Below are 11,818 nucleotides of genomic sequence, written 5' to 3' on the forward strand. Positions count from 1 at the left end.
GAGGGGCAAGGCAGAGGCAGAGAGACAGAGGGAGCTAGAGGTCTTCCATCTGCTGGTTCATACCCCAAATGGCTGCAATGGCTGGAACTGAACAGTTCTGAAACCATGAGCCAGGAGCTTTTTCAGAGTCTCCCACATGGATGCATGGTCCAAGCACTTGGGCCATCTTAAGCCGCTTTCCTAGGCACATTACAGAGTGCTAAATCAGAAGTGGAGCAGCTGGCACTTGAATCAGCACAGCTTAAAGCCAGGATGTTAGAACTCAATTTGGTCTTCCAATTTGAATGGCAAGATCCAAATATGTGTAGTATCAGGCAACTAGAATCAGAAATGAAGCTGGACTCAAATCTAGGAATTCAGACATCCCAAGTGCTTTATTAAGCACTGCACCAAAGATCTTTCTCCAAATCAACTAATTTTAAACTTGAATCCATAATATAATACTTGTTCACAACATTTCATTCCTTCAGTCTTGTGGCTAACTGTGTTTCTATTAAGTGGCCCCATATGACCTGTTCTTCATCTCCAGGCACTTTTTGCTATAACAAATCTACAAAGATCTTTCATTCATCTAGATTGACTATGCCAGGCTCTCTTAAAGCTCACTAAAGTTAACAGAGCTATAAAAAGTTCACAGACAATATCCAGCAATTCACAATGGCATCGGACTCCAAATCTTAGGACATCAGTTGATAGCAAATTCTTGGCTGGATACAGTTAAAATTGATATGGATACCAGCTGGCTCACATTAGCTACCAATTCACCAGCATTTTCTTCTGTGAACTTGCTTCCCCTTCTCATATTTTGTATGCCCTCACTCTTCATCTGGCATCAAGTCCCATATAAGACCCTCATATATGCTCCTGTCTCAGCCTTGTTTTGAAGGAAAACAAAATTAAGATGGCAATAAATACAAACAGGTCAAAATATCCCCCACCCTGATCAAGTCATAGATAATCAAACAAAGCCCATAGAGAAATAGACTCCTTAAGTATAGAGGAAAGCAAGACTCCCAGCCAGAAAATGTACAATTACTTGTCATAAGAAATTATTGCATCATCAGTCAGCAAACTAACCAGTGTCTCTTTCAATAGAACTCATAACACATGTTGGAAATTAACACCAAAACAAAAATTCAAAGAAATTAGTGGATTTCTGACAATAACTGTCCTCTGCAGGTCCCTGAGTATTATTTCTAAATAAAATAGATCACATTTAACTTTAGAAAAAAAGAATTTATTGAGGCATCAGTGATTAAAAACATTGGAAAAGCAAAAATGACACAAAACAAATAAGCCAAAAGAATTATATTCCATCCAGAATTAAGAAATGGCTTCTAGAGGCATACTGCATTATTTATATTCCAACAATGATAATTATAAGGAAATAATTAGATGTGGATCAGGGAGCTAATTGATCCATCCGTTGACCCTACTAGCAAGTTTTTGTCAATTTTCCCAGATATGATCAGTTTTTATACTTCTACCACTAGATTGTGCTCATATTTCATGAAATTTCAGTAACTTCCAGGTTAGTAGTAAGAGAATCTGGTTACCTATTGTTACTGTCAAAAATTATCACAAGCTTAATGACTTAAAAAAAGTAAAATGTATACTGTCACTCTTTGAAGGATAAAAGTGAAATCACTCTCTCTGGCTCAAAATGCAATGCAGGGAGTGAGGTCTGTGCTCCAGCCAGTATCTACAGAATAATCTCTTCATTGCCAACTTCAGCTTTTGGTAGCCTCTGTCTTTATGATTACATGACTTTCATCTTTGCCTTCATGATGACATTGATTTTCATTTTGAGTATAAGCCTCCTTTCGCCTTTGGAAAAGGATGAAAACACACATTTTCAATAAAAATGAGGGTCACTTTTAGCAGTACAAAGTAAAACTACCCAAATTATTGTTTCTGTGCAAGAAATTAAAGGAAGAAAAGTATAAAATAGGGGATTGTAAGTGAAATATTTTAAAATGGATTGCAACTCAGTAATCCAAGAAAATTTAGGAGATAAAGAGCAATTTATAGGATTTGAGATAGTCCCATTATATAATGAAGGTGATGTGTGCAAAAAGTCCTACCTGAATATTCAAACAGACCTCAGGCAGTATAGTCTAATCCAGACATGCACACAGATAACTTGAAAGTTCACATGAGTATACAGGTGCCACAGGCTCATTCCCTATACTGGACACAACATTCATCACCCAGGGCTGGAGTACAGAATTATGGCTGGAACATGTGTCAGTTCAGTTCACACGCCTATGGTCACATCACTTCTTTGTACTACAATACTACAATAATGTGGGGAAAGAATCCTAGGCAGGAGGTAAAACTGCTATACAATAACTTTGTAATTGGTGAAGGTATTCCAAGTAACTGTTGAATCAACCATTGAATATTTGTTAGCAAAATTTATACATGAAAGCATAGGTCATTTACTTGGTCTCACAATAATGGGAAACTAAAAGCACAGGTTATATAAGAGAAAGAATTTCTGAAGAATGGTTAACCTGTCTCAGTCACAATTCATCATGTGAATTGCCTAACACTTGCTGAGGTGTGGTTGTATCTAAGAATTCTAAACACATGACATTTTCAGAAACTTCTCCCTGTAATCTTGCTCAGTATTGCAGAAGTTTGCCTTACAGTAAAGGTTTTTCCAATTACATTACAATCAAAGGATTTTCTCTTTGGTGAGTTTTCAGCTAACCATTGAGAGATGACTTATGGTAATCTCATTTCTGGGTCACTTCTTGTGAACTAAAGACAGATTTACAGGAGATGAATTTTTTAAACATTCCTTACATTTATTTTTTTCTTTATGGATTCTCTGATGTCTATTGATATCTAATTTCTGGCTAACTGTTTTGTCATATTTTTTGAATTCTGTATCAATGTAAGCATGAATTCCAGGAAAATACTTTTCAACATTCATTACACTTGTAAGAAAACCCCTGTGCGAATTCTTTGATTATAACAATTGATTTTGGAAGAATGATGTTTTTCACACTAATAACATTCATTAGCTTTCTCCTTTACATGAGTCCCTGTTGTATGGGCCATGGTTTCTAGCAAAAGGCTTTGTCACAAAGATTACATTGATTTTGGGAAAAAGCTCTTCCACATTCAGTATATTCTTAAACTATTTCCTTTGTTTGAATTCCATGATGTGTTATGGGGCATTACTTCTGACAAAAGGATCTCTTACATTTATTACACTCAAAAGTCTCTACTCTAAATTCTCTGACGTTATAAGGCATGATTTTGGCAAAGAGCTTTCTAACACTCATTATATCCATAAGGTTTCCCCCCCATGTGATTTCTGATGTCTTAAGAGGTGTGACTTCCAGATAAAGGCTTTTTCACATGCATTACATTCAAAAGGGTTTTCCCCTATATGATTTGATGATGTGCAGTTAGGGTTGAATTATAGTTAAAAAGTTTCTGAGTCATTACATTCATAAGGTTTCTCCTTGTGTGAATTCTCTGGTGCATTGAGTTCTTCTCACTTATTGTCAAAGGCTTTTCCACATACATTACATTCATAAGGCTCCTACCCTGTGTGAATTCTCTGGTGTTCAATAAGGTCTGATTTTTGGCCAAAGACCTTTCCAATAGTCATTAGCTTAATAAGGTTTCTCACCTGTGTGAATTTTCTGGTGTATAGGAGTTGTGATTTTTCACAAAAGACTTTTCCAGTCATTACATTCATGACATTTCTCTCCTGCGTTAATTCTCTGATGCATTGAGTTGTGATATATTTCCAAAGGCTTTTCCTCACTCATTACATTCATAAGGTTTCTCCCCTGTGTGAATTCTCTGATGCATTATTAGGCTTGCCTTCTGGCCAAAGGCTTTTCCACATTCCTTGCATTCATAAGGTTTCTCCCCTGTGTGAATTCTCTGATGCATTATTAGACTTGTCTTATGGCCAAAGGCTTTTCCACAGTTATTACATTCATAAGAATTCTCCCCTGTGTGAATTCTCTGATGTCTAATGAGGTGTGACTTCTGGCCAAAGGCTTTTCCACAGTCATTACATTCATAAGGTTTCTCCCCTGTGTGAATTCTCTGATGCATTATTAGGCTTGCCTTCTGGCCAAAGGCTTTTCCACAGTTATTACATTGATAAGGTTTTTCACCTGTGTGAGTTCTCTGATGCATTATTAGGCTTTCCTTCTGGCCAAAGGCTTTTCCACAGTTATTACATTCATAAGGTTTCTCCCCTGTGTGAATTCTCTGATGCATTATTAGGTTGGTCTTATGGCCAAAGGCTTTTCCACAGTCATTACATTCATAAGGTTTCTCCCCTGTGTGAATTCTCTGATGCATTATTAGGCTTGCCTTCTGGCCAAAGGCTTTTCCACAGTTATTACATTGATAAGGTTTTTCACCTGTGTGAATTCTCTGATGCATTATTAGGCTTGCCTTCTGGCCAAAGGCTTTTCCACATTCCTTGCATTCATAAGGTTTCTCCCCTGTGTGAATTCTCTGATGCATTATTAGACTTGTCTTATGGCCAAAGGCTTTTCCACAGTTATTACATTCATAAGGTTTCTCCCCTGTATGAATTCTCTGATGTCTAGTGATTGTTGACTTCTTGCCAAAGGCTTTTCCACATTCCTTGCATTCATAAGGTTTCTCCCCTGTGTGAATTCTCTGATGCATTATTAGGCTTGCCTTCTGGCCAAAGGCTTTTCCACATTCCTTGCATTCATAAGGTTTCTCACCTGTGTGAATTCTCTGATGCATTATTAGGCTTGTCTTATGGCCAAAGGCTTTTCCACAGTTATTACATTCATAAGGTTTCTCCCCTGTGTGAATTCTCTGATGCATTATTAGGTTGGTCTTATGGCCAAAGGCTTTTCCACAGTCATTACATTCATAAGGTTTCTCCCCTGTGTGAATTCTCTGATGCATTATTAGGCTTGCCTTCTGGCCAAAGGCTTTTCCACATTCCTTGCATTCATAAGGTTTCTCACCTGTGTGAATTCTCTGATGCATTATTAGGCTTGTCTTATGGCCAAAGGCTTTTCCACAGTTACTACATTCATAAGGTTTCTCCCCTGTGTGAATTCTCTGATGCATTATTAGGTTGGTCTTATGGCCAAAGGCTTTTCCACAGTCATTACATTCATAAGGTTTCTCCCCTGTGTGAATTCTCTGATGCATTATTAGGCTTGCCTTCTGGCCAAAGTCTTTTCCACAGTCATTACATTTATGAGGTTTCTCCCCTGTGTGAATTCTCTGATGCCTCATGAGGTTTGATTTCTGGCTAAAAGCTTTTCTACAGACATTACATTCATGTTTCTCCCTAGTGTGAACTCTTTGATGAATTATGATGCTTGACTTCCGGCCAAAGACTTTTCCACAGTCAAAACATTTATAAGGTTTCTCCCCTGTGTGAATTCTCTGATGCATTTTGAGGTTTGATTTATGGCCAAAGGCTTTTCCATATTCATTGCATTCATAATGCTTCTTCCCTTTGTGAATTCTCTGCTGATTGATGAGGTTGGACTTGTTCAAAAAGTCTTTTCCATAGTCATTATATTCATGAGGTTTCTCCTCTATGTGAATTCTCTGTTGTGTTATGATGTACGGTTTTGGGAAAAAGACTTTTCTACTATCAGTACACTCATGAGGTTTCATCTGTATGTGAATTTTCTGTTGTCTAATGAGATCTGACTCCTGGTGAGTGGTCTCTCCACATTCAATACACATATGGGGGTTTCCCTGTATGTGAGTACGGTGATGGATGTTATGGCAGGACTCACAACTGAAAGATTTTTCACAAGGTTTACCTGCATGGAGTTTTTTCTCTAAATGTGGTCTCTGATTTATGGCAAGATGTGATTGGTAAATAACAGGTTCCACATATCTAATATATTCATAAAATTTCTCTCTTATGTGGGTTTGTTGACGCGTACTGAGGTTAGAGCTTTTGTGGAAAGCATTTATTATTTGAGTTGCCTTTCCAACAGTGATAGTTGACTTATTACAGGTTTCTCCCTTATGAACCTTCTCAGATTTAAAGAACATCTTCCTTGTGAAGCCTTTCCCTTGTCCAATATGCTCAAATGTCTGATTCACAGTCTGAATCTTGTGACACTGATTAAGAGGCTCACAGAACTGGAGAGAGTTCCCAGGTACCTTAGTGGCATCAAATTTCTCTTCAGCTTGTAGTTGATCAGACCCCCTTTGGGGATACACATTGTGACACACATTGCATTCTTCAGGTTTCATTCTTAAATAATTTCCCTTTCTGATATTTAGTTTTGGAATATGGCTTGAACATAAATTAAATGTTTTTCTTAATTCAACTCTCTTTGGAGTTGATGTGTTGTTATTTTTCATAACATTAAGATTCAGACTTTTGTCCTGACATTCCTGGTTGGTCCTAATCAGGTCATCCCTTTTCACAGCAACTGAAATGAGAAAAAAAATAAACAACCACTTCACTGAATCACATAGAACTTTCTCCTTGATAACTTATGTAAATGGAATCAAGTTACTTATTATTCAATTGGCATAAGATATTAACAAAATCAATACGAGAAACTTAGTTATGATTATTATATGGCTTTTCTCCTTAACACATTAATATATTGAATAGTATCAATAGTCTCCCAATGCTCAATCATGATTGTGTTCACTACTTGAATTCTGTTCAGATATGCCAGTTTGAAACCTGACTACTCTTGTCTCTAATACAACTCTCTGCTTTGAATATAACTCTCTGCTTATGTAACCTGGGAGGCTGCAGATGACGGTTTATGTGTTTGGGACCCTGTGATACACCAGAGAAGACTAGATAGAATTCCAGGATATTGGCATCAGACTAGTCAGACCTAACTGTTGGAGTCAATTGCAGACAGTGAGTTAAAAGATCTCTCTCTACTCATTGACATTCTGCTTTTATCAGAGATGAAACAACTACACAAGATTTCAAAGATTAGACAAATATTTAGCAAAAATTTTCACCCCTTGCCTAGCGAACATTTTTTTCCTTGTGCTTTTGCTCCAGTTTATATTTAGAAAAATTGTGTATTTTGGGCTTCTCTAATATTTCAGAAATACGAGAAAGTTTTACTGGATCATTTACTTTCAGGTGAAGAATGAAATGTGTTTGTATTCCAAACAGGATCACATTTAAGGAATAGTATATGAGTGTATGTTTCCTCATGTTTAGTCTTCCCTGGGATTTGTAGGATTTTTCAAATGAAAAACTTTTATCTGCAATCTATGACAGCTTCCCATATTCCTAAGTAAATCTGACATCTTCAGCTTCTCATATCTGTTACTGGTACAGAAAAGTCACAGTATACCATCTTGGGTATAAACTTGATACCAGTTTAAAGAATTTGTTTCTACAACCCACGGGGTGCTCACTTTCTTTGAAAAGTGTTTTCTTATTTTTTTTAACTTTTATTTAATAAATATAAATTTCCAAAGGACAGCCTTTAGATTATAGTGGCTTTTCCCCCCACATATCTTCCCTCCTACCCACAACCCTCCCATCTCCCACTCCCTCTCCCATCCCATTCACATCAAGATTCATTTTCAATTATCTTTATGTACAGAAGATCAATTTAGTATATATTAAGAAAAAGATTAACAGTTTGCACCCACACAGAAACACAAAGTGTACAGTACTGTTTGAGTACCAGTTATAGCATTAATTCACATTGTGCAACACATTAAGGACAGAGATCCTACATGAGGAATAAGTGCACAGCGACTCCTGTTGTTGACTTAACAAATTGACACTCTTGTTTATGGTGTCAGTAATCACCCTAGGCTCTTGTCATGGGTTGCCAAGGTTATGGAAGCCTTTTGAGTTTGCCAACTCTGATCATGTTTGGACGAGGTCATAGTCAAAGTGGAAGTTCTTTCCTCTCTTCAGAGAAAGGTACCTCCTTCTTTGATGGCCCATTCTTTCCACTGGGATCTCACTCACAGAGATCTTTCATTTAGGACATTTTTTTATTTTTTGCCAGAGTGTCTTGGCTTTCCATGCCTGAAATACTCTCATGGGCATTTCAGCCAGATCCGAATGCCTTAAGGGCTGATTCTGAGGCCATAATGCTATTTATGACATCTGCCATTCTTGAGCCTTCCTTGTATCCCGCTTCCCATGTTGGATCATTCTCTCCTTTTTAATTCTTTCAGTTAGTATTAGCAGGCACTAGTCTTGTTTATGTGATCCCTTTGACTCTTAATCCTCTCATTATGATCAATTTTGGACTGAAACTGATCACTTGTACTAGTGAGATGGCATTGGTACATGCCACCTTGATGGGATTGAATTGGAATCCCTGGTACCTTTCTAACTCTACCATTTGGGGCAAGTCCGATTGAGCATGTCGCAAACTATACATCTCCTCCCTCTCTTATTCTCACTCTTATATTTAACAGAGATCACTTCAAAATGTTTTCTAACTAATTCTGAAAACACCAGCTGTGGTTATCTCCTCTCAGTTCTTTCTATAAACACTCCTCTGTGATAATTTGAGTTTCTCAAGGCTTTTGATTAGTTGCCTCCTATTTTCACAGAACACTTCATTTCCTATGCTGTTTTGTTATTTTCTTGTTTTTCAATGACAATGAAAAATAAGAATTCATAATTCAAACTCTTCTCCCAAACAAATCTGAGCCATTCAACATGAACCTATGAGGTTACTTGACCTTGGGATTGAGAAACTCATGAATTTCTTTTTGAGTCTAGGATCACTTATTTTCATGTTCCTATACAAGTTCATGCTTAGCTTTATGATTTTTGATGTCACAGCACAGAGGCTTATTCCTGATCATCTTTTAGCATTTACTCATTTATTTACTTACTTCAAAGCCAAAGAGACAAAGATTGAGGCACAAAGAGAATGAAAGAGAGGGTTGCCAGCCACTGAAGGAGTTAATAAATGCATGAAGGAAAAGGTATGAAAGTGTGGAGAATGACAAGTTAGAATTTGTAGAATGAATGTAACCTGGAAAAAAAAAACCCTTAGTAACATCAGAAAAGCATTATATTTTTTTTTAATTTAAGAATATCTTCACCAAGAAAAAAAGAGACAGACATTGGTATCCCCAGATATTCTAGAATACCTGATTTACAAATCCAGATGTCATCAGGAGTAAGACTTGAGAAAAATTCATGGAAAGAGCACCAGTCAACATCTGCTGCACTGCTTCTACTTTGGCCTCCCTGCCCATTATGTGCAGACTGACCTGGAAGGCTGTGATGCAAGCATTCTTCCACCATCCAGGGTTCTACTCCTTGCTCCAACTTCAAGATCAAGTCAGGTTTGGTCATGCAGTGCCCTATTAATGGAAACAATGTCAGACTTTGTGAAATCACAATGTTGGGTTATTTAAAAGACTAGAGCTTGGTCCAGGTGCTCTGCAATAAAGGTACCAATTTGAATCCTTCCTGGATGTTAGAAATTCAGATTATTCATGTTCTCAAATTCTACACCTTCCAAACATTATACTTTATAAAGTGTTTACTTATTTGTCAAATATCAGAAAATGTTACCATTGGGAATGTGATGGGTGTCACTCACCCAAGGAGAACAGGATGCTGTAGGTCTCCAGCATCACATCCCTGTACAAGATTTTTTGAGCATTGTTCATGTTCTGCCATTCTTTCCAGGTGAAATACACAGCCAGGTCTTCAAATCCTATCATCACCTGTAATAGAACACCTCTGGTCAACATATGAACTCTGTCACAAAACAAACACTAAAAGCTGTGTATGTTGTATACAGGTATGAAGGAAGAAGGAAGGATGTGGTTTCATTTTAGACTTGAGCATTTGGACAATCACATAAGAAGCATTAAACAGGGAGTCAAACTATTGTCTGAAAGCAGTGAAAAATGCCCAAGCCAGAGGGAAACAGGAGTTTCAGATCAAAAGGGCTACATCTGTCCAGAGGAATTACATAACAGACTGAAAGGGGGATAATATTAACTTTGAGTGAGCAATGTTAAAGTGAAGAATTTAGAAGTATTTAGGGAAAAAGACAAGATCCTATCAGTGAAGCCTTAATGAGAATGAACACAGAAGAATTTCCAGGAAAACATCATCCATATTCACTTCAAATATGGCAGAGGACAAATATTTTAAAGAGAGGGCAAGCATTTAGTTTAGTGTTTTTGATGCCAGCTAAGAAACCCTAGTTCTACTTCAGAGTGCCCAACTTGGATTTCCAGTGCCAGTTGTAGTTTCCAGCTCTCAGCTAACTGGGGAAGAAGTAGTGATGCCACCAATGAGGCAGGCATAGACTCCATTCCTAACTCCTGGATTCAATCCTGCTCACCTCTGCTTGGTATGGTTATTTAGGGATTGAATAAATGCATGGGAGCTCTCGCTCTCTCTCTCACTCTCTCTCTCTCTCTCTCTCTCTCTCTCTCTCTCTTTCTATCCTTTAACTTCTTTCCCTATCAAGCTCATAAATATTTTTAAATAAGAACATTGAGGTAAGACATACAATAGAAAATAGCTTTTGGCTTTGTCTATGATTATTCTACTGATGAACATTTGAAGAACTGAAATAACATCAAATTAAAGGAAAACAATGGAATTATTTGCCTAAAAACAGTACTTGGGGAAGTCTGCACTACAATCTGCATTTGTGACTAATTGAGAGAAATGCATAAAGATTTAAGAAACTGAAGTAGGCATCTGCAATGTGATGTAGCAGGTTAAGCCTCCATCTGCAATTCTGTCATCCCTTGTGAGCATACAATTTGAGTCCTGCCTCTCTATTGCAACCCAGCTCCATTGCTAATACGTCTGAAAGAGTACTGAAAGATGGCCTGAGTATTTGGGCCCCATCCCCTAATATGGGTGACCAAGACGGAGTCCCAGGCTCTTGGTTTAGCCTGGCCCAGTCCCAGCCACTGTGGCCATTTGGGAAATGGAGCAGAAAGATGCTTCCATCTTTTTCTCTCCCTGTCTCTCCCAATCTCTATAACTCTACCTTTCAAATCAATAAATAAATATTACAAAAACAAAATAACCTGCACTAGATTCTTTTCCCCACATTTTGGATCCTATACCTGAATCAAGTTCAGCTCTTCAAAACTATTAAGGACTGCATTACTCTAAAAATTCAGAAATGAATTTAACGGATATGTGTGTTAGTACTAGGCAATTTTTACCTTTGTAGAATTCTAAGTATTTATTTTCAAGGTAGCACTAAAATGTTGACCACTATGTCATGTATGTGACGATAAAGACTGGGACATCATGAACCAAAAGATTTAGGATATTTTGCTCTGAGGTTCAACTCATATATATTTTGTCATGGCAACAGAAAGAACAGAGACCAAACTGCCCTATCTTAGATGAATGTAATGTTTCATAATCATAACACATTTGTCATTCATCTTATTTATGGATATTCTCTGAGAACAAAGTTATGTTTATTTTCCTTTTTGATTAATAAACAATTATAGATTTCCTAAAATGAAAACTGACTACAAGCTGAGGAATAATTAAGAAAGCACTGCCTACAAATTTTGTAAAATAATGAGATAATAGTAAAAAAAAATAAAACTTTAAGGGCGATTATCCAAATAAATGAGGTTATCAAAGAGACAAACATTATGTTGTCACTAAAATTTACATTAGAGAAAGTCATTTTGAATTCATTCTTTTTCTATGATTTCAAAAATACCATATAGGATTCCATATATATGTGTGTACACTAGAACACTTCTTGTATTTTTAGACCTGAAAGTCTATAGAAAGAATGCAACTTACAGCATCACATTTTTGGCCAAAATTGCATTGGAACAAATATACATAATA

At 37.0% G+C, this 11,818-nt stretch overlaps 1 protein-coding gene across 1 annotated transcript; it reads right to left on the minus strand.

Moving 5' to 3' along the window:
• Window positions 1-803: 803 nt before the first annotated feature.
• Window positions 804-11,464, minus strand: LOC138843426 (zinc finger protein 271-like). The gene is made up of 3 exons (XM_070047286.1): window positions 9,567-11,464; window positions 9,232-9,324; window positions 804-6,431 (listed from the first exon to the last, which is right to left on the minus strand). Exons 1-3 carry the CDS (start codon window positions 9,718-9,720, stop codon window positions 3,784-3,786), a joined length of 2,895 nt encoding a protein of 964 aa, XP_069903387.1. The 5' UTR covers window positions 9,721-11,464; the 3' UTR covers window positions 804-3,783.
• Between the last annotated feature and the right edge of the window lie 354 nt (window positions 11,465-11,818).

The sequence above is a fragment of the Oryctolagus cuniculus genome, chromosome 8, assembly GCF_964237555.1.
Source record: "Oryctolagus cuniculus chromosome 8, mOryCun1.1, whole genome shotgun sequence".
NCBI lineage: Eukaryota > Metazoa > Chordata > Mammalia > Lagomorpha > Leporidae > Oryctolagus > Oryctolagus cuniculus.

Bases quoted from the DNA above. Each gene is read 5' to 3' on its own strand.
- LOC138843426 (XM_070047286.1), bottom strand. From the start codon at position 9,720: ATGTTGACCAGAGGTGTTCTATTACAGGTGATGATAGGATTTGAAGAC. The intron at 9,325-9,566 runs GTGAGTGACACC...TTCCATTAATAG, and splicing joins CAGCATCCTGTTCTCCTTGG to GGCACTGCATGACCAAACCT. The intron at 6,432-9,231 runs GTCAGTCTGCAC...TTCTCATTTCAG, and splicing joins CTTGCATCACAGCCTTCCAG to TTGCTGTGAAAAGGGATGAC.